This window comes from Chrysochloris asiatica, unplaced genomic scaffold (genome assembly GCF_000296735.1).
Source record: "Chrysochloris asiatica unplaced genomic scaffold, ChrAsi1.0 scaffold00132, whole genome shotgun sequence".
In the NCBI taxonomy this organism is placed as follows: domain Eukaryota; kingdom Metazoa; phylum Chordata; class Mammalia; order Afrosoricida; family Chrysochloridae; genus Chrysochloris; species Chrysochloris asiatica.
The window spans coordinates 2,197,264-2,220,743 of NW_006408650.1; the positions used below are offsets into that span (position 1 = coordinate 2,197,264).

Below are 23,480 nucleotides of genomic sequence, written 5' to 3' on the forward strand. Positions count from 1 at the left end.
CAGGCCTATGTGGACACACCGCTGACCACACAGCGCTCCGCAGAGCAGGTGCAGGGCGCTGTTGCAGCGCTGACACATCACAAGCAGGAGGCAACGAGTCAGGCCGACTGGTTCCCCAGGCCGGCTCCTACTCCGTTCCAGGACCTGCAACAGCACGCACAGGCCTCAGCTCTGCCCCTGTCTAAGAATTCCTTCTGCTCCATACTTTCCACGATACCTCAAAGTTAGTCAACAGCAAGCAAGTCAGACTGTATTCTGTGGTGATCCATTTCTACCAGGTGGGTTTTGGAGGATCACCAGGTCTTTCTTCCTAGTCTCTCATTGACGGTCTTCCTCTTTTGGGCTGACCCTCTTTGCCGTTTATGCCAACCTGTAAGGTTGGCAAGTTTTCTCTCAAGCTGTTTACTTGTGCAATGACGACAGAGACCCTGCTGAAGGATGGGACGGTTCAGAGTGAGGGACAACAGCCCCGAGTTTCACTCCACTACCTCATCTGGACTTCCTAAATCTACACACGCACCTGTGACACCCACCTGCGGCCCAGTGGGGACACTTTGTACAAGGTTCTCTCTCACAGCACTTCTCCCAGGCCATAAATACATGCCTCCCACCTCCTGTCTGTGGGGCTTGTGTGTTGCTGTGATGCTGGAAGCCATGCCACCTCCTGTCTGTGGGGCTTGTGTGTTGCTGTGATGCTGGAAGCCATGCCACCTCCACCAGTATTTCAAACACCAGCAGCACTTCCAGAGAAGAGAGATGAGGAAGAAAGATCTGGCAACCCGCCTCCAAAAACCAGGCACTGAAAATGGATCACAACAGAATACAGTCTGACTCTCTTGCTCTGGACACGTGCGAGATGGACCACTAGAGAAGGACGTCATGTTTGGTGAAACAAATGGTCAGCGAGGGTGAGGGGGACCCTCAGGGAGACACATGGTGATTGAGAGGGGGCACAGGACGGGGCAGCGCTTCGCTCTGCATCACTTGGGGTCACCAGGAGTCCGAGTCAGCTTGATGGCACCTACTACCACCCCTAAATACACCGAGCTAAGTTCATTCAGGGATATTCCCTACATACCGGTCATGCTAAGTACAATTATTACTGCTTATAAAACCTTGCTTTCATGTAAAAAAATTCCTCCCATGGAAGGTATTCAAGGGTGCAGATTTCCATGAATAATCCCGTCTATGCCAGGAACACCAGACACGGAGCACAGACCCAATTCTCCTAGGTAGTTGTTAGGTGCAGTCGAGTTGGTTCCAGCTCACAGGCAGCCTATGGAGAGCAGAAGAAAGCGTAGCCTGGACCTGCGCCTCACCGCTGCAGCCACCGTACCAGTTACCTCGCTGAGGGTCTTCCTCTTTTTCACTGACCTTCTACTTTACCAAGAATGATGTTCTTCTCCAGGGACCGGTCCCTTCTGACAAACTGTCCAAAGGACGTGAGACAATCTCGCCATCCTAGCTTCTAAGAAGCTTTCTGACTGTACTTCTTCCGAGAAAGATTCGCCTATTCTCCTGGCAGTCCAGAGCACTTTCAGTACTCTTTGTCAACACCCTAATTCAAAGGCATCGAGTCTCCTTTGGTCTTCCTTATTCATTGTTCAGCTTTTGCGTGCTTATGAGGTAATTTGCGTCTGGAAACTTTTGAGACACTTCTGCAGCCGGTTTGCCCAGTGCAATGTATCGTCTGATTTTGATGACTGCTGCTTAATAATGAATAAATTGTACACGTTTTTACAGAAACTGGGATTTCTAGGAGAGCGGGCTATAAATGCAGAGGAAGTGGGAGGCAGAACCACCTTTGAAATCATCCCTGCTCTGGCTCCATGAGTCAGCCTATGAGGCGCTCCACACAGGAAATGAGATTCCAGCGGCACGGGGGGAGGGGGAGGGACGGGGGACGGCTTCCTGTGGCTGCTCAGCCCTGAGTCATGTAGGAAGCCCCTCAGAGAGGCCACCCCGAGTCAGAGCACGACTCACATGGCCTCTACGCAGGCCAGTGAGCAACGTATACCCTACACAGTGAAGCTGGGGTGGAACTGGGGCGCACCTCACAGAGTCAAGTGCTCACCCTACACTGTGAGACTGGGGTGCACCTCATAGGGAGCAGATCTCAAAGCAGTTTGCAATGTCAGTTTGAGACTCATGCCAACCTACAGCATTTCACCACCACCTGTCTGTCTGTCAGTCTGTCTTTCTGTGGTGGTTTGTGTGATGCTGAAAGAGACACCCTCACCCAGGGCTGACAAGTTTCAGTGGAGTTTCCAGACTCAGACAGATTAGGAAGAAAGACCTGGTAATCTATCCTGACAGCTCTGGGAGATGAGCCCTCAGGACAGAAGGCACTCCAGACACAGTGGTCAAACCGCAGACTCCAGTGTGCAAGGACGGTGACGGTGTGTGCTGTGCACGGGGGTGACATGTCTACTCCATGGCCTTTGTGGTGGAAACCAACTAAGGAGCATGCACTCCGGAGGTACTGCCACCTGGGGAGAAGGTATGAGAATGGGCCGTAGGTGATCAATGAAAGAAACCAGCTCAAGTAGAAAGAAGGGGCTGGTTTGCGGCCACCAGGCGCCACACCACACCCCATCTCCCTTTCCCAGGGGCGCACCTCCTGGTGGGGAGAATGCAGCAGACGATCAGTGGTGGCTTCTCCTGCTTGGCTTCCTTCTAAACAGCTGAGACACCACAACAAGCTGCCGCCTCCAAACCCTGCCACCTTCCATTCTTTGGCTGCCTCGGTATCAACATTCTGAAATCTAGCAATTTCCCAGAGTGATTGTTTTTCACACCAAGGCCACCTTTACGACACAAGAGGGAGGGAGGGTGGGCAAGGCCAATCTCTTAGAGCTCGTTGTCCACCCGGCATGGGACCCACTGGCAACCTGTGGAGGTCTGATGACAGGGATCAGACAGACACCGAAACGTCTCTATCCCACTAGAATCTTACCTTCCTGGGCCCTGCTAGAAATCCAACCAGTTCACAGTGGAGAGACCAGGGCAGGAGGGGATTCCCACTGCAAAGGAGTCCAAAGCAGGACACAGTGTCTGCTGGGATGCCCCCACCCCTCGCTGGAAGGGTCCCTGTAAGCACTGGCGGCCATAACCCTTCCCTTCCCACCACACACCACTGTGGGGGCTTAGGGATCATGAGACTCAGTAACAATTGTTTAACAAACATCCTGATGTTGTAGCAGAAGGGTGCCAGCCATGAATCATGTTCAAGCTTGCTGATCCAGGAATACAAAGTACCTATTTGATCTGCTGAGTTGCTTAACCCTTTAATGTGAAGTACTTTCTGCAAACTGCCTGCCTCAGAGACTCCCAGAGCTCCCAGAAGGTGCCTGGATGAGCCACCCTCCTCCTAACACAGTAAGGCTGAGCCAGGTCTTCTTGTGGGGAATCTGGAGACTCAAATGCAGGGAAATGTTCATCCTTCAAAGCTCACCAGAGCCTTCTGGAAGATTTGGGGAGGAGCCAGAAAAGTCTTCAGATGTGATACAAGGCAACTGGGTCCAAAAAAGCCATCTGTGCATCTCCCCGGTGAGTGGGTGAAGTGAGGTTGGTACTGTAGGGCGCTCAGGAGAGGCCATGCACCATCGGGGGTGACGCCTGCCATGCCCAGCTACCTGAGTGTCAGAATGCACTGATGGGACACGGAAGGCACCTGCCACAAGGCACTCCTACTATTCTCTCAGACGTGGGAGTTGAGGCACGGGATCCTGGTGTGACGCTGCAGGATAAAGCACTGAACTGCAAGGTCGGTTTGAACCACAAGGTCAACAGTTCAAACCCACCAGTTGCTCCTCAGGAACCCTATATAGAGTTGTTAAGAGTCAGAATTGACTTGACAGCAGTTAACAACAACACCCCTTACAGAGAGGCACCCAACGCCAGACCAGGTGCTGCGGAGTCCATCCAACTCTGCCTCACAGAGACAGCTTGGTTGTGCTTTTCTGGAAGTAGATCACCAGCTTGATGGTAGACACGGCATCTCTAGGTAGACTTTCAAACGCCCAGTCTTCTGTTTAGTAGCCAAGTGCTTGAAAGCACCATTTAAAAAAATTCCTCAACTTCTGAGCAGTCTTGAGCTAGTATGTTTCTGAAAATAACAGCTACTTGGTAAGAATTCCAGTTCTGGCTTAGAGTAGCTTTTGTTCTCAATTCAACAGCGTGTGATAACCAAGGGGCATTTCTGGAAAAGTTCAAAGACAGACTGAGATCTGAAAATGAATCAACTGACTGTACAAGTGCTGAGCGATAGGACCGCACCAAGACCAGCAAAGTGGAGACTCACAATGCACTGTCGGAAGGTGGCACCTGCCCGCTATTAACATGAAACACAAGTGGTATCTCCACTGGGACTCTCCCACCTAGGCCCAGAGAGCAGAGAGGACAGTCATGTTGGATGAGGACACCTGCTCGTCACAACTCTCCTGAGACTGGGCCCTAATGGATGGTCCATCACCTTAGTCTCTGTGTTGTTACCAACTCAACAGCTTTTAAATGCTTCACAATTCTTCTACCACCCAGTGAAGATGCTTAATTAGAAATTATAACCAAATTCCACTCCCTAATGACTCTGCATCATCAACTAAAAGGGAGATAGTCAAAAATCCTACAGCCCCGCACATTATCAAGAGAAGATCATTATTTTGCCTTTAAATTCTCACACTACCATCGCTGACAAGCTAGCTGCCACAGAGTGGAGAAGGGGTTGTTCATTAGGGTCTCTGAAAAGCACCTAAATGCAGCGCCAATAGTGATCTCTGGGGTCCTTAGAGTAAAATTTCAGGGTGCAGCAGTTTGGGAGAAAGATGGGGTTGGCTGCTTCCAGAAAGACTGTCTATCTCAGAAACCCTGGATGCTACAAGCTCTTCTGGGTGATTAGGGGGCCTGGGGCTGCCAAGCAGCAAATGTGCTCAGAAACAAAGTCCTCCTTGGCCACTCTGACCAGGAAGCATCCACCACCGAGGTTGGGGAAGCCTTGCGTAGGGGGAGGTCGACTGGAGCTGCCTCTGTCCCAGGGAGAGATGGCCTCTGCTTTCAGGGTGGTCAAACTTCAGTCATGGGGGGCCCTGTTCTGGGGTTTGGGGAGAGGTTAAGAAGAGCAGGGTGGTCTGAACTAGAGGGGGTGTGGGGCCCTAATAGTCCCCACACACAGAGTATGGCGTAACAGAAGAGACTGACGACTTTCAAGATTCCACCTGTGATAGGATGGTTCCTGTCCCTTGGTTGGGCCAGGCTTCTCAGTGGTTCTCACCCATGTGAGAAGATCTAATAGGACATAATCACCCCATGATGTGATTTCGCCTAGGCCCTGTAAATCCTCACCTCTATGGTGACACTGTAGGACAGAACCGAATCGGCGGCACTAGGCTGCGTTGTGAGCCAATGTCTTCTGAGATACAAAGGAGACTAAACAGGCAAGTAGAGCTCAGATGGACCTACTGCCACCAAGAATGAAGAGCCGGGTATGGAGCGGGATCCCTGCACTGTGACGCTCCTGAATCCAGGGGAAGACTGATGCCAAGACGCATGGACATCTCCAGGCCTGCTGGGCCCCCAGATGCTGAGAGGCAAGCAGGCCCTTTCCCCAGAGCCCACAGAGAAAAAGCCTCTCCTAGACGCGGCACTCCGCATCTGGACTCCCAGCCTCCTAAACTGAGAGAATGAACTTCTGTTGGTTAATGGCTTCTGCTCCCCTAAAGACTGACAGCCTCGGAAACGCCGTACGGGGTCGCTATGCGTCAGAACTGACTCCATGGCATATAACAACAACAATAACAACAAAGGCCCCCCTTGTGGTAGTTTTGTGAGAACCTACAGGAGGTTTGTGCTTTCTCCCTCTGAAACAGGCGGGAAGAACGGGCCTTCTCTCGTGTTGCCACCAAGTACTAAATGTAATTGAGTCTGTGAGCACGTAATATTAGCAGCGCGCAGGAGAGAGCTCTGTGCTCAAGTGCCTTCGCTCCTGCCACCAGGGGTGGGGGCACTGGACCCCTGCTTGAGGGGACTTTGGATCCCCTTCACAAGGTACGGCCCAAACTCCCGAAGATTGAGCTGTCTCCGTCCACCGCCATTGGTCAGGTTCCAGAAGGCCGTGGCAGCACCGAACACCCCTCAAAGGGAGCCTGATCCACCAGCGATCCGGAGCCCTTACTCTCTGCGTGACCAGCCTGCGGCTCCATCCACATGACAGGGTGGGTGGGGGTGGAGCTGGAGCCCCCTCTGCCTTTGGTGGCATCAAGTGTGTGTATGTATGTGAGTCTGAGTCTGTGTGTGAACGTGTGCACATATGTCTCCCTGCTCCTCGGTGGAAGAGACCTGCAGTCAGGACCCATAAGTACATTCTGCAGAGAGGGGAAAGCAGCTGAAGAGAAAGAGAGACCTGAAACTCTAAGACCGACTTTGAGAAAGCTTCCACTGCTGTGGAGACAGTAAACAGCATGTTAGATTCATGAATCTGTGCCAATACTTTGCTTATTTTTTTTAACATGTCACACAAATCAATAAAAGATCAAACACAGTCAATGCAGCAGAGGCAACCCTACAGACGACGGCTGAAGGTGGTTTATATGAAAGTCGGTTTATTTATCAAGTCAGATCTATAAATATTTCCCGAGCACCTACTTCATAAGAGGCACCCTTGACAGGTTTACAGGCGAGATTTATATCAGAGCCGACAACAACAATAGACGAGAGACTACAAGACAAAACATAATTAATTGCTAAATTAATTGGGTAAAGGATGGCTCTAGGAGACTGGCTGTGGAGTGTCTGTGAGGACGCTTGTCTGCTAATGACACACTTTGTTCTGGGGAGTTCATCTCCTCCCAGCGGCGGCGAGGCCTTCCGTGCTGCGTGCAGGGAAATTACATTTCTTCTTCCCTCTGACAAGAGCCTTCCCTTACAAGCTGCAGAGAAGCCAGGCCAGGACGGTCCCAGGGCACAGGACTGGCAGAGGGATTCAACGGAAAAACACTCGGCAGACTGTAAAACGCCGCACTTTAAATACCGGTGGTGTTCCTGGGAGAGCAGACACTCACTTGTTTCGGAAACACCTCACAGCTCGTCACAAGGAGGCAGGCGGTACACAAAGGTGATGTGGTCACCTTCGAACGAGGGGGCTTGGAACTGGCCTGAGAGGCTCGAGGCTCTCCCTTGGGGGCCTGATGACAGGGGTCCAGCACTCAGGAGTCTGTCTGTCTAAAGACAGTGGTTCAAATGTCTGGGGGAAGTGTCCAGACTCACAAAGGCCTCTGTGTTCCAACACCCACGCCCCGGCTGCTGCCCGCCCAGGTACACCGCACAGCAGGCCTCTCCCTGTAGCCTAAATGCCGGAAACAACAAAGGAGACATTGCTGCTGGGCACGAGCCTCGGCGATGAAAGACACAGGGAGCTGGAGAGGCTCAGACACGAGAAGGCCTTTCAAAGCCACAAATGACTGCACTGAAAAGGGTGCAGAGGAAGCCAAGAGCAAGCTGCAGAGACCACAGTGCAGCATCACCTGTCCAGGAGCAGACCCCTGACCCACAGCACGGCCCCTAACAGCAGCAAGACGAGCAGCTGCCGACTCACACACACACCTCCCAGTCGGGTGCCTCCAATAACCTGAGAAGCTGAGGTAAGCGGTCGTATGTTCAGCTGCTAACTGAAGGGCTGCAGGTACGGGTCCACCCAGGGGGCCTGGGAACAAAGATCTGGTGTCTACTCTCCCCAGTTCAGCCACTGAGGATCCTGTGGCGCACAGCTGTACTCGGACACATAGGGGCCTCCTGAGGCAGAGTATTACGGCATCAGTACCACACCTGTCTCCCCGGTCCAGAGCTGCTGGCCTGACTTCTGCCACTGACCCCACAGGCCCAGTGCACTGTGTCCATCTACAGCAGTACCTGCCAGGTTCCATAACGTCAGCCCTCCAGTGTGTTAAGTCTGAGAGAACCTGGGATCTCTGTCAAAGATAAGGCACTGCTGTCCTCAGCCTCGACACACGGACCCTCACAGGTCAGACGGAAGACCTCGCTGAGGTCTGAACCACTGCATCTATGCCTGTCTTCTTCAGGGCAAGGTTAGCTGGGAGCAGGGAGGACAGACCACTCTTCAGAGTCAGCTCCCATAGGACCTCGCCTTCTGTTCTCATCTTACAGAGTAGAGTCACACCCTTGACAAATGTTGTCACACAAATACTTGAATTTTCTTTATCTTATTATATATGAGGGGACTTCAAAAAGTTCATTGGAAAGATGGGGTGTTTTCACGAACTTTTTGCAGACCAAGGGTTACACGCACATCACTGGGCACTTGGTTATGGTGACAATGAAACCAGCTGACACATGCACTCACCCCCAGCAAGCAGTAAGAAGGGCAGCTGTTTAGTGACAATCACGCACATGGGCAGAAAGAAGACATCGAATGTGCGATGTGGCTGCTGGCGTCAGATAACCCATTGTGGATACTGTGAAGTACCACTGATTTGGTTTCACCTCATAGTGAGCCTGCACAGGGTTTCTGAGGAGCAGCTGGTGAGTTTGAACCACTGACCTTGAGGTTTGAAGTTAAGTGCTTATGCTGCAGTGCCACCCCACAGCTTCAGGTGCCGTTGTGTAGTGCCGTTGAGTCCGTTCCAACTCACACAGACCCTGTAGAGTTTCCAAGGAGTGGCTGGGGAGTTTGGACCGCCAACCTTGTGGTTCAAACTGACCCTGAGGTCCAGTGCCTCATCCCACAGTGCCATCCCAGGACTTACTTCCTCTCGCCCCTCCCACTATAGCTGATGGCCATGTGACCCAGTCCTAGCAACGACATCCACAGCAGCGTGTGCGGGGCTGCTCTTGGGAAGCCTCATCTTTCCTGGTAGGAGAGATAGACTTAGCTAGCACTGCCCCGCGGCCACCTGGTCCTGCTCAAAGACAGATGAGATGCTGACATAGCACGCAGGGTTACCAGATGGGCAAGAGAAAGATAGCCTGGGTCCCTGACGGCACTGACGTGGGGGTCTTCATTACTGAGAGAGGTCTGACCATCAACAGTGAGATTTCCCATGACTCACAGCTGACAGTGTTTTGAACACCAGCAGTTGAGGTCTGAGAAATACAACATTCATACAGCCTTTCTCAGGACATTCCTTGAGGATATGCTCGAACAGAACATAGGCAAAAGGGTGAGGGTTGGGGATCAGACAGTGGACACCTCCCAGGATGACAGCTGCCAACTACCACATGGAGAGCTGGAAGGAAGCACTCTGGGAAAAGGGCGTATCCAGTGACCGGAAGCTATGTTTGAGAACTGGAAAGTGAGGGAAGGTAAAACAATGTCCAGGATACGCAAACAAACAACTCACAAAACTGCTATAAAATGGAAATCGCACTTCCCTATAAGCCATCTGATGCACAACGTTCACACAGTCAGAATCAAGGCAGTGAGGGCTGATGTGCGTCTGAGTTAAAATCAGCCCACGTACAAAGCGTGGAAGACTGGCTCATGTCAGACAGAGGTGTACAAGTGGAAGTGTCGAGGATGGGAGTGGGAATGCGGAGGCCAAGAAAGTGCAAGTAAGCTCAGAACCTAATCTTACTAACAAGGGGTTAGGAGAGCCCATCCAGAATTGATAAAACTAGAAATGGCAACTTAAGAATATTTGTACAAAAATTGGTCTTTACCCACCTGGTGCAACAGTGGCAGAAGAAGAGTAAGGAACAGGAGAAAGGTAACCTAAAGTTAGAGACTCAGAATAAACATACCATGTGCAGACACAGTGATCCACACAAGAAGACTTAGGACTGTGGTCGTTCTGTGGACCTATCCTGTGATGTTGTTGTTAAGTGCCGTTGAGTCAGTTCTGACCCATAGCGACCCTGAATAGTATTTCCAAGGAGCAGCTGATGAGCTTGAACCACCAACCTTGCAGTTCAAATGACTCTGCAGTCTGATGCATTAGCCCACAGCGCCACATGATAGTTAGGGTCTATGTACTCTAGACTGGGCCAGGGTCTCAGCAGCTTAGCGGTTAAGACGTAGCTGTCCCTCCTGATGAGGGGAATATGAGACAATCAGCCCATGGGGGGATTTGACGTGATCAATCATGACAGACTGCACTGTCTCTCCTCACCTCTAGGATGTCAATGAGGCAGGAAGCCATCTACAGGACTAGAGGGGAGCTTGAGGCAATCTCCTGTGAAACATTAAAGGAGAGCCATGAACAGAGAGAAAGGGACCTGCTACCAGTGTCTGCAAGTCTGGTATGAACCACATAGTCAGTGGTTCAAACTCACCAGCCACTCCTTGGAAACCTACACAGCCGCCACCACCACCACCACGAAAGAAGAACCCGGAGTGCAGTGCACCCTATGGACCTGGGTCCCTGCACTGGGAAGCTCCCAGATCCACACAGGAGAGAGGGCCCTTCCCCCAGAGCCAGCGCTCTCAATTCAGACTTCTAGTCCCCCAAACTGTGAGAAAATTCATTTCTGGTTATGAAGGCATCCACTTGTAGATTTTCTGTTAGAGCAGCACTAGAGAACCGAGACAGGGATTTTCATGGAACACAAGGGGCCCTGGTGGTGCTGTAGGTTAAGTATTGGGCTGCTAACTGCAAGGTTGGCGGTTCAAACCCACCATCTACTGTGTGAGAGAAGGATGAGCTTGCCTGTCCCTATGGAGATGTACGAGGCTGTCTGTTGGGATGCAGAGTCACTATGAGCTGCAGGCGTCTGGACGGCTGCAGCATTCTCACTGGGAGGTGGGCTGCTGTATGACGGACAGTTTTTAACTGTGTCATACATTAAGCTGACGTGAGAAACATGAAGGCCTTCTGCTCCCACGAAGACTTATAACCACAGAAACCCCAGACACGGTCGCTGTGAGTCGGAACCAACTCCATGGCACTTAACAACGACATTCTAATTTGTAATGATGTTTGTTGTTATTAAGTCGGTTCCGACTTACAGCGACCCTGTCTAGGGTTACCAAGGTGCAGCCGGTGGGTTTGAACTACCGACCTTGTACTGATCCTACAGCACCAGAACTCAGGATACTTGCTTTTAAAAGTCTAACACCGAAAGCTGAGAGGTTTGAAAACGCTTTTCTCTTATAACATATTCAAATGGCTTATCCTCAATTTTCAAACCACTAAGAACTCTGACTGAACGAAACCTCTTCAGAACACTGCTGAATGGTAGGTACACATTCTCCCGGCGGTGATGAGGTTTTGGCACACGTAGCCTTTTCAGCTTTGCTTTTCTGACGTCGTCTTTTGCTTCACCCTTAGTGTTCCTCTGAGGGGCCTCATGGGTCCAGCACACGGACGGTGCTGGGGAGGGTATGAAAGCTGGTGATCAGCTCTGGAAATTCCTGCCGCTCCCATTTGTGCTAATGTTGGTTACTTAAGGGCTTTCTGGTCCAAGTCACCGTTCTTCTGCATATTATATTTACTCATCTTTTATCCTCTCCATTTTTTTAGCACTGTATACTGAGTTGCCGACAATTTCTTTCTGTTCATATGTCATCATATACCCGATAAACAGTATTACCACGTATGAGCGCACTTCAAAAAGTTTGTGGAAAATGGAATGAAAACAGAATGGAATTGTTTGAAGTTCCCTCGTATAATAAAATGATGAAGAATCTGGCTTATGATAAAGAGGGAAGATTTTCTAAAAGAACAAATCTAGGAGGCCATGCCAGGCTGCTGTCTCTACGGCAGAGAGTAAAATGATTAAAGCCAACACTAACATACTAACTGGGAGCCAGAGACCCGCAAAACAAAAGCCAGGAAGAGTTAAGTGTGGTTGAAAAACACACAACTTATCTACAAAGTTCGTTAAAAACAAAACGAAACACAGAGCAGGTAGAAACCAGAGCTGACTATAAAATAATCAATATAAATATATAGGACTGATTATAACATATATGGCAGAGCTTTCCCTCGGTTTTGATGTGCCGCTCCCCAAAATATTTTTCACTTGATATCCTCCAAGATCTGAGTTAGTCAATTAAACATGCTTCTCCCCCAAAATGATGCATGCAAGTCCTTTTTGCTGCTTTCGATGACATGAACAGTGTCTTGGGCTGATTCATCCCTGTAACACACAGGGAACACACATGACCCGGAGCGAACAGATACGCAAAGTGCTGGAGAGTAAACATCTCCTGGCGCACATGAGACATGCTGTATCGAACGTCTCATCCCTCAAACGCACAGATGGGGCATTTTCATTATATACTGTCAATGTAAATGTAGGACAGGCAGGACCCTTAGACATGTCTGGCATTTTCACTTACACAACATAAATGCAAAAAAAAAGAAGAAAAAGAAGAAAGCACACTTCTTACTTGCTGTGAGGAAAGGAAACTGCCTCTTCGGGCCAGGATCCCTGAGTGCTCACTGGGTACCCTCTCCCAGGAGAAGGCCTCAGGAGAATGGCTAGCAGTTGGATACAAATGAGCTGACACAAAACCTGACCTCTCACACAACGCACGAAAGTCCCTAGTGGCGGGCGCTTGGTTTTCTTTCCAAGGATCAGAGTCATTTTTGTCTGTCACTCGGAGACAATGCTTTGCATAAGGACTCAATTTAGAAACAAAACACTGACCTCCAGAAACGTTCATTTAAAATTCTACCAACTCTAATTTCCAATTTTACTGTTGGGTTTTTCAGCAATAGACTCTGATGAAATGGGGGAAATATGGCAACACATTAAGATGGAATCTATCCCAAGGCTCGAGGAAACAGGTATGGGGCAATGTTTTGTTCCTGGATGGAAATTTCCTTCATTGCCAACCAACTGGAATTCATGGTCCCCTCGAGGCGGCAGAATGCTTTATTCTGACACTCCTGTTCAGGCACAAGGTGGAGGCCTCATAATTGAAACTGCCTCTCCAATTTCTTTTTGGAGTTCACTGTCTAATGCAAACATCAAATATTAATTAAAACAACCAGGTAGACTATCTCTTCATTATCCGTGCAAGACACAGCCTCTCCCACTCCACGCAGAAGCTACCAGCGGCAACTGTCTTTGCTTGCTTTCCATCACTAGGCTTCAGTCAGGTTCTTTTTAACAGAACAGAAGAAAGACCCTGGGATGACAAGCAAGATGCTGACAGGAGGGAGCTGAAGACGGTGACCAGAAGTTGGTCCATGTCTCCGCTAATCAGTGCACTTGCTTTACTATGACACTGAACTTCAGAGGTGGAGACCGCCGGTACACATCAACTCTAGCAACGCCCCAACACGGAGCAGATGACACAAAGCAATACCTGCCTGGCACTTTGTCCTCAAACTCAGCACGAGCACGCCTGTCTTCCAGGGATGAGAACCTGAGGATGCTGCCCACCCTTGTCCCACCAGCTCACCTCCAGCTCCTGCTCCCGCTGGAGCGCAAACTGCTTGAAGGACTTCACAATGAGGCCAGCGTTGGAACAGTCGTAGACAAATATGGACGGGCTGCCCATCCAGGTCTGCAGGTCGTATATGGACAGCGGGATGTACTGTGTGTAGTTCTGGAACACAAAATGCAAGACCAGCGCGTCATTTCCACAGACCTCCAGACCCTCACCACAGCTTCTCTAACGGAACCACGGACCTGCAACTCCCTGAGTAGAGACGCACGGAGAACCCGCAGCAGCTCTGCTTCAGGAAAGCTGCAGCAGACAAGGTGCAGGCTGCCCGAAGCCCGGGGACTCTCTGCTGGTGTCACTCCTGGACCCCAAGAGCGGGCGAGCGGCTTTTCTGCTAGTAATGCAGTCCAGTTAGTTCTGTGTTTTGTTTGGAAGTTAGTAAATAAAACGTCTCAGTCTCTAATCCTGAGTTTAAAATCGGAAGTAAATTGCTTCTTGCTACTCAGCAGCCTTGTGCAGACGGATTTTTTCCTGGTGGGACTTTTTCTCTGAGGCTTACCAGGGAGTCCCCAGTTCATTGCTAACTAACTGTCTGCCAGTACCATCTCCCCAAGTGCCCAAGGGCACTGAACAAACACCATGTAAAGAGCAGGTTGTGTCCAGCAGGAGAGGCTACTCGGGGAGACAGTGGTCAGCTGCTCCAGTCTGCCTGCTTCTGGGATGTAAAGCACAGGTGGAAGTTGGTCCATTTTGACGCATTATAAGTATACAATCCAATAACACGAGGAACAGTGAACACATTCGATAATAAAATGACTGGAGGCTTGTGCTCAACCAGAGACACCTCAGAAGAAAGGCCTGAAAATTTACTCCCAAAACACCCGTCACCAACATCCTGAGCGACACACTTCTACTCTAACATGCGTGGGGACGCCCTTGCCCCTGGAGGTAAACTGGAATGTGGAGTAGCCATCACCACGTACAGCCAAACTTTTCCACCTCCTAGACCGCACAGGCTCATCCCAGCCGGCATGCATTTCAAGGTTATCATTTAAACCAGAGGGTAGACACACGTCATTTGGGTGGCGGGAGGTCTTAGCAAAGGAAGACATTGCGAATACAGTGTGAAAGGCATCAGAGCTACGTGATGTTGTACGTACACGCCGACAGTGCTGACCAGTTATGAGTGGACACATGGATGGACACACGAGCCGAACAGGCGTGAGAAGAGCGGGACTATAAGCACAAATACATCACAGGCTGACAGGGTATTCCCACACGTGTATTTATATGTGCTATAAATAGCCATGAACAGAGCACATGGGGGGAAAGGCAATAGTTCTAAGATTTGGTTACCTTCCAAATCTAAACGTTTCTCCTTGATTGAAGGGTGTGGACAGTTACTCAATTGCCTGGGGCCCTGGAGGTGACCTGAGAACGGGGTCGGGGTGGGCAGTGCCAAGAGACACACTGGCAGTAGCGGCAGGACGCACCCTGTGTTCTGGGCCATCTGAGGACCTGGATCAGTGTGAGAGGGCTGGAGGAGGGCATACATCGGGTCACACAGGAGGTGCCTGTGGGCGGTCCTGGACCCAAGCGGGCAGCCCTGCGGTACCTCCTGGATGTGCAGTGTGAGTCCTACCTCATCTCGCTCCCCAGCTCCGCCCTGCACACACTCCTGGCCATGCCCGTCTCCAATCTTGTCCTTGGATCTAACACACTCACATGTAAGCGGTGCATGTGCTTTCAGCCTTGTAAACTTTTCAGAAATCACCGAACAAGAGGTTCCTAGTAGCAATCCCGGCTCCTGATAGATCACTGACCCCAAGCGCCTGGTGCCCAGAAACCCAGTGACGCCAGTAGAAAAGGAGTCCGCGCCTCAGGCCACTGGAGAGACGCCAAGGCATCGGTGTCGGCACTGCAAAGCCGTTCTTCTGTGTGCCAAGCGCCGGTGGGGTAACTCGGGCAGAAACCAAATTCTGTGCATCGACAGTAAAAGCGGGTTTGTTCCTAACATTTGAGCCATGCGTACCGCCTCTGGAACTGCCTGGAGGTTTGTTTATAACTCCACAGGGAGAAAGGACAGAGGCGAGCCCAAACAGGTGCAGGCAGCTGCCAAGGCTTCTTCTGCCTGTTGACAGACCCCGACAAGAGAGCACGTGTGTGCGTGTGCTCGTCTGAGTGTGTGCGTGAGTGCCAAGCGTGCAGCTGCGCCACCAAAGAGAGCTGTGCTCACTCCACTGGCCACCCAGCGTTGCGGGCGGGCTCTTTGTGATCATGTCCCACATCCTGGGGGCACTGGGAACTCCCCCCCACCCCCAAGATGCCTGTGAGGACTTCTGAAGATGCCTGTTCTCTCTTCTACAGAGCCTGTGTCAGCCCAGTCCAAGCAGCAGGGTGAGTTTCCTTTTGTGGACTGTGACAAGTGGATTCTAACATTCGTGCATGAGAGAAACGCAGAAGACAGGGAGAAAATGTAATGGAGAAAAGAGCAGGGACTCTCACCAGCAGTAATGAGATACACTGTATACATCGATGGTCGTTACAGGTCGGTATCAGTGAGCACGGTATAACCAAACCAGCCCAGAAGAGCCCCACATATGAAACTATAACCAGAGTGCCGCTTTACATCGGGGAGAAGAAAGCTTCGCCCACTGCTGCACGTGGGCTCTCTACAAACAAATTCAGGAAGGGTGAAGAAAATGAAACGGAAGATCTGTAACCTCTTGGTTAAAGGAAGTCCTTCTTAACCAAGCCTCACACATGGAAATCTTAAGAAAAAAAAGACAGAAATGCTGACAAAAACATGTCCTAGTGACCAGCAAATGGAGGAAGACTATGACAGGACCTGTACTAAGAATGTGTGTGCATCTAAATGTCTGCTGCAGACCACACAGGCAAAACCACCAACAGGCCATTCTCAGAGAAAGTGTGTGATTCATCCTGGGATAGCCAACGATGACGAGGATCAATCATTCATTCATTTCCGTCCCATGTTGACAAAGTTTTGTTTGGAAGGCAGCTCCGCAGTACTTCTAAAAATCTAAAGCATACACCGTGGTGGTTTCTCGGTCTCCAGTGCTGCTGAGTCACTTCTGACTCAGAGAGACCCCCGTGCACACCAGACCCAAACAGCACCCAGTCCTGCACCTTCCTCACACTTGTTACGTTCCAGACCACTGCTGCTCCCACTGTATCAATCCATCTCATCGGGGGTCTTTCTCTTTTATGCGGACCCTCCACTTTACCAAGCATGATGTAATTCTCCAGGCACTGGTCCCTCCTGACCACTTGTCTACAGTACGAGAGATGAAGTGAAGTCTGGTCATCTTGGCTTCTAGGGAGCATTCTGACTGTCCTTCTTCCAACACAGATTTGTTTGTTATTCTGGCAGTCCATGGTTCTTTTAATATTCTTCTCCAACACCATAACTCAAATGCATCAATTCTACAGTCTTCCTTGTTCAATGCCAACTCTCCTATGTATATAGGGCTACTGAAAACACTATGACTTGGGTCAGGTGCACCTTTGTTCTTGAACACTTTACAGAGGTCTTGTGCAGCAGATCTACCTAATGCAATAATACGTGGTTTGATTTCTTGACTGTTGCTTCCATGAGTGTTGACTGTTGATGAAGCAAAACCAAGTCTTTGACAACTTTAATCTTTTCTCCATTTGCCATGATGTTACTTATTGGTCCAGAGATGAGGATTTGAGTGTCTTTACCCTGAAGCCCAGTCCATCCTGAAGACTAAAGTCTTTGATCTTCATCAGTAAGTATTTTAAGTCCTCTTCACTTTCAGCAATCAAGGTTGTGTCATCTGCATATTATTGGTTGTTAATGAGTCTTCCTCCAACCCTGAAAACACATTCTTCTTCATATAATGCAGCTTCTCAGATGGTTTGCTCAGCATACAGACTGAGTAAAAGACGGTGAAAGAATACAGCCCTGGCGCATATCTTTCCTGCTTTTAAACCATTCAGTATCTCCTTGTTCTGTTGGACTATCTGCCTCTTGGTCTATAAACAGGCTCCTTATAAACACAATTAAGTGTTGTAGAGTACCCATTCTTTACAATGTAATCCGTAACTTGTCATGATCCACAGAGTCGGAAGTCTTTGCATTGTCAATAAAGCAGAAGTGTCCTCTGCTTTCAGCCAGCAATGATAGTCCTCATGTAGAGCCTCCTGTGTTTCCAACTTGCATTTCTGGCAGCTCCCTGCTGATGTACTGTTGCAACCATTTGCTAATTAGTTTCAGAAAAATTTTACTTGCATGTCATAAAAATGGCATTATTCGATGATTTCCACATTCCGTTGGGACAACTCCCTTTGGAATGGGCACAAGTATGGATTTTTGCCAATGAGTCGGCAAATTTCTTGGCACAGACAAGTGAGCACCCCCAGCGCTGCATCCATTTTTGGAAAGATTCCAACATGCATTTGCCAACTCCTGGAGGCCTAGAGTACGGAGGCTGCCCACCCTCTGCCATTCCACTGAGCAAGGAGGGAAAGAGGTGACCAGGGGCAGTAGAGCAGGAGGACGGAGGAGCTGGCCCTGGATGGTCTACAGGGATGACGAACCCTAACCTAAACCCACCACCACTGAGAAGATTCCTACATAAGGTTTCCCAAGACTATAAATCTACCCAGGTGCAGAAGGTCTCATCTTTCTCTCAAGCAGCGCTGGATGAGTTTGAACTGCCAGGCCAAGGCCTAGCCCACAGTGCCACCAGGACAACTGCATTTTAAATACAAGACCCCAAACAGAATTGCTTACCAAACCATTCTTCCTCTTCCCCTGCCTCTATAGTATAAAATATGACACAGCCGTTAAAAAGCCTACGAGGTATTTAAGTTTATTGCGAGGAAAGAGGTCTGCGGCTGACAGCTACCATAAAAACCACATCTAGCCAGGGAGGTAAAGGTGTGTGTGGGGGGAGGGCACCACATCTAGCCGGGGAAGTAAAGGTGTATATGGGGGCAAAGTATCACACCAGCTTCTTTTTAATGACTTACACTAAAAATAGACAAAATGTGCACAAACAGTATACGGGAGGGGAATGGCTGACCTCCAGGGTTTACTGTGATATTTTTATAGCAAAAATATATTGCACAGAGCCTGCATAATGAAAGAGGAAAATGCTTCAGCGAATGCTACACTTGACAGTGTTTTCTCCTGAAATGCTAGCAGGAAATTAACACCACATCTCGTAGCCCCGCCCATCCCCAGGGCTCCCTGGTTCACTGCTGCTCTGAGTGTGGACGTAGCCACAGGACTCCTGGTCCAGGGGTTCCAGCAGCAGGATGGGAGACCAATGTGCTTTGTATGCTGGGGATACTCTGTCTGCTGACTGCCCACAATAGTCTAGGCTCCCGAGAAACAGCGCAACAGCCTTCTTAGTGACATGTCTGTCTGACAGTCAGGGCGCTGAGCAGACAAGAGCAATTAAAGGGGTTGAAAATGTTACCTTCCAGGATTTGGGTCTTTGAGCTGAGATCTATTTTAACAACTGTCTAAACTTTTGCAGTATAAAGTTACTGAGTTGTTGTTAAGTGTCTTCCAGTTGGTTCTGACTCCTAGGGACCCTGTATAGGGTTTCCGAGGAGCTGCTGGTGAGTTTGAACCACCCACCTTGAGGTTCAAACCAACCTTGCAGTCCAGCCAGCGCATTAACCTGCAGCACCACCCCTGGAACTCCGATGTCCACATGAGTTAATGTGGACAGCTGCTCTAGGAGGACACTCTGCCACTACTGACGGTCCCCATGAGGCCAGCAGAGACCTCAGGAATAGCTCTCAGGTGCATGGTTTTGAGCTACAAGGAGACGGAGAACGGCTTAAGTAAGTTACCCCCCGAGCATCGTCCACATAGGGCGGCTGCCAGTCAGGCCTCAGCCTAGAAGGCCTGCGGGGAAGCCCTGTGGCCGTCGGTTTTCCATCAGAGCTTCTCACCTTCCCTACTGTGGGTCCATCCTATGCACTTTAGGGTGCAAAGCCACACCCTGGCCTCTACCCACTAGAGGATAGCACCCAGTATCACCCAATCGCTCCAGACAGATGTCCTCTGAGGGGAAGCATCCCCCCTCACCCCACGGACATCGAGGATGCACACAATAGCATCACCAGACAGATGTCCTCTGAGGGGAAGCATCCCCCTCCCACCCCACGGACATCGAGGATGCGCACGATAGCATCACGTCAGTGCGACGGCCACAATCTGGAAGTCCGCATTCCTCAGGGACTGAGAAGGCACTCTATTAAATCATACCAGGGAGAATGGCCTTTGAGAAGGAATTGTTATGAGCACCGGGATCTCATTCCCCATCTTCACAAGATGCCATCGTCTGTCAAGCTGAAGGCCAGACTTACCTCCCCGCCAGCCCCCCAACCAGCAGCCTGCGCTCACAGCTCTGCAGCAGTGAGCAGTGAGCAGGGAGCAGAACAAGGCACCCAGAAAGAGACGGTCTCCTCGTCCTGTGCAAGCTTCCTAGGCCTCCTCGGCAGAGTCAACTCTGCAGCACAGGATTCAGAGGCCCCTTGTGTGCGCTGAAGGCCGCCTGAATGCCGGAGAATGGCCGGTACAGTGAGTTCCCACCCAAGCAGTTCTCCTTTCTCATGAATGCCACATTCAAGGCCATGTTTTCATTTCAAACAAAGGCACAGAAATGGGTTTCAGAGAATTTATTCATTGCACTCCTCTCTATCTGTCAGACTATATTAAACGTCAAAGAAGCCAGGCCGCTAGCTCCACCTGATGGAGCTCACCAGCAGCCCCCCGCCACCCCCATTCCCTGGACATGAGGCCACAGAGGAGGCTTCCGTCCACACATCCACATGTGCCAGCGCATGGTTCTCAGGGTCCACAGGAGGTGAAACAATAACGCTGAGTTCTGGCTTGTGGAGTGAGCTGTGAGCATTTTATCCTTGTGAATGGGGTGCACGCACATCTCATGGGGAAGCTGGGATGTGGCAGGCATGGTGGTCTCCCTGAAGAGCTGGCTGTTACCACAGGGGGCAGAATCCTGGCTTCCTGCACCTTCTGCTCAGGGGTGGAGCAGGCACAGCACCACGCGGTCCTGCCACCTGCCTTTCTCATCCCAAAGTCAAGGGGGACATAATGGGAGCATCTCCCCAAGTCACAGCTGCCTCAATGCTGTCCTTAGACGGTAGCCCGTTCTCCTGCAGAGTGGGGGTGCCCAGTCACCACAGCATCAGAGGAGTCCTGGGCTCACTGCACACACAGAGGAAAAGAGGTACCGCCAGTCGGGGGGTCAAATGCCTCTCTGTGCCCTGAATTCCGTGTCCCTTTCCCTTGATCTGGGCTCTTCCCTTTGTCTCCAGTCTTCCTCTCTTGCAGCTCCTCTTCCTTACAAACACACAGTCACCTCCACCCAAACAAACCAAACCAAATGCTCTTCCTGAGCCCTGTTTCTCCTTCGTGAAGTTATCGAATGGATAAAACCCACAGCCATCGAGCTCTGGTAGTGCTGTGGGATAAGCACTGGACTGCTAACCACCAGGTCAGTGGTTCAAACCCACCAGCTGCTCCTTGAGAGGATGCTGAGGCTTTCTGCTCTTGTGAAGATTTACAGACTCAGAAGCCCTACACAAGGTCTCTATGGGTCCGAGTTGACTAGATGGTACTGAGTTTGCTTTATTGGGGGGTGGGGCACTATGAAGTCAAGTCCGGCTCCTAGTGAGCCTGTAGGACAGAGGAGAACTGTCCTGGAGCGTTTCCAAGACAGCGATCTTTATGACGCAGACTGCTCACCTTTCCCTGTGGGTTCACACCACTGACCTTTCATTTAGCAGTCAAGTTTTAACCACTGCGCCACCAGGGACCACTCCTTCATCTATCTAATAGATCGTTGTTGTTGTTGTGAAGTGCTGTCAAGCCGGTTCCAACTCATACTGACCCTTTATAGAGTTTCCAAGGAGCAACTGGTAGGTTTGAACTACCAACCTTGTGGTTCGCAGTTCAGTACCGACCCCAAAGCACTTACCACCAACAGCAATAAAATATAATGAAATTTCATGTGACAGTGCTCTGAATCCCTAACATTTTTCTAAATGACTAAAATTACCATAAACATAAAACTGATGCTACAAAGGACTGCAGACCTATCATCTAAAGCGCAGTGACGCACCTCCCAGCACGCCACATTTTCCCGGCTCAGTCTGGGTAAGAGAAGATGTGAGGGGATGCTGATAGCATGACAAGATGCAGTTGTGAGGAGCTCGCAGAGTTGGTTGTAATTGTAAAAACCTGGAACTCTAACATGCATAAAATGAGCCCTCTCAGAGGGGTGGGGAGTGGAATCGCGTTGCCATCAAAGAAGACAAGATGGCGCTCCCTCCTTGGCCCAGGGACACACAGTGGTGACATTGAAGGAGGGGCTGAGGACAAGTAGCAGAACCAAGAGTCAGAGCACGAGACAGAGTAGTGGGCTTCCCAGCCCATGCAGCAAATAAAGCCGAGTCATTGGGGAGGATGCTTGTTTGCAGAGTGGGATGCCTGCAGGTACTTCACTGGGGAGCTAGGTTTGCTGACCTACGTACATTGTTGGAGGCTTACAGTATGGTGGAGTGATCACTGGACAGTTATCAGCGAAACCAAAGGAGCTTGGCTGAGCAGGCAGAGGCCACGGACCAGATGGATGTGCTTGTGGGCATGGCTGAGAAGAGGCTGTCCTGATCAAAGATCTGGATCCTGAGTATTACTGTTCCTGAATCGTAATCAACCAACTTGGCCAGTGAACCCCATCCTGGTGAGTCCATTGTCTCTGAGTTCTAGTGGCCACTGCAGTGACTTATCTACTCCATCAGAGACGGAGACAGGGCCGTGGGAGGGAGGGCTGATGGAGGCATGACCGGCCTTGGAGTGAGGTGGAGTGAGCTTCTCCTTCCCTCAGGTGAAGTCAGAGATGGCCAGGCACTGCCCCCACACTGTTCTTAGAGAAGGACCCAGCATGGAGAGGGAGCCCATCCAAACAAGCCCAGAGTGTGCCTTCTTCCTGGACTTGGCATCAAAACAGAGAGACTTTGAGCTTTTCTGTCCACTGGGAAGTGTGTTAGCTGCTGTGCACGCAGCCGAGTGCACAACCATAATGTGGTATCTATCTATTGGCAACAGAATGGAAATTAGCTCTTGTAACAGGGCTCAGCGTCTTCAGGCACTTACAGTTAGTGTGGTGTAGGCATATTTTGGACTCCTAGTGTTAGGCTATAGGATCAGCACTGGACTGTGAACCACAATGTTGGGGTTCAAACCCACCAGCTGCTTCTCAGAAACCCTATAGGGTTGCTTTGAATACAGTTGGTGCTAACAGCATCTGGTTAGCCATCTGGGGATAGTGACCCCAAAGAATTCCAGATTGATTGGTATTTAAATCAGGGCTTCCACCAGGTTCGCTCTGCTCTAGACCCCTGAATTGATTGGTATTTAAATCAGGGCTTCCACCAGGTTCGCTCTGCTCTAGACCCCTGCTGCTGCTGCTTCGGTGCCCTGGAGTCTGCTTGGACTCACAGGGTCCCCCCCCGCCCCCAAGGTTTCCAAGAAGTGTGTGAACTGTGGACCTGTGGTTAGCAGCCAGTGCTTATCCTACCATTGTATTCTACATTGAATCCGAAGGTACAGTTTACCAAGCTCTCCGGGGGGATTCTTAAGTATGCATAAGCAGACAGCACCTGAGGACCCTGTTAAAATGCACTATTGAATTCGGGACATCTGTGGGTACATATTTAAGGTCTCAGCAGCGGATCCAACCAGAATGAACAGGTTCCAATGAAAGCCCATCTAGGAGGGCACAGGACTGGGTCAGAGTGGCATATCCAGACTGGCTGCATACAGAGGGCTGCAGGGAGCTCCACCACACTGCAGGCAAGGTACCGGGTCAGGTACATAGGTGGCCAGAGTGGACAGACCTGAGGGTGAGAAGCAAAGTTCGCACCACAGAACCCACCAGTCCTGTGGATGAGGCTATTTTTTCTGCAGAGCAGTGAGGACGGAGGCAGATGGGTATGTATTCGTATGTGCAGTGTCTAATAGCGAAAAAAGAATGGCTAGGTTTTACAAGAATCTGTGGGCAAATTTTTGAAAACATAAATTTGACATAATGAAACCTTTCTAAGC

General features: G+C 50.3%; 1 protein-coding gene across 2 annotated transcripts in view; it reads right to left on the reverse strand.

Annotated features, from left to right (window-relative positions):
• RPTOR (regulatory associated protein of MTOR, complex 1) overlaps positions 1 to 23,480 on the reverse strand; it is a 383,851-nt gene that overhangs the window by 159,959 nt on the left and 200,412 nt on the right. For both annotated transcript variants that reach the window (XM_006869519.1, XM_006869518.1), the window contains exon 5: positions 13,361 to 13,507. In XM_006869519.1, the coding sequence (XP_006869581.1) occupies positions 13,361 to 13,507 (147 nt within the window). The remainder of the gene's footprint in view (positions 1 to 13,360; positions 13,508 to 23,480) is intronic.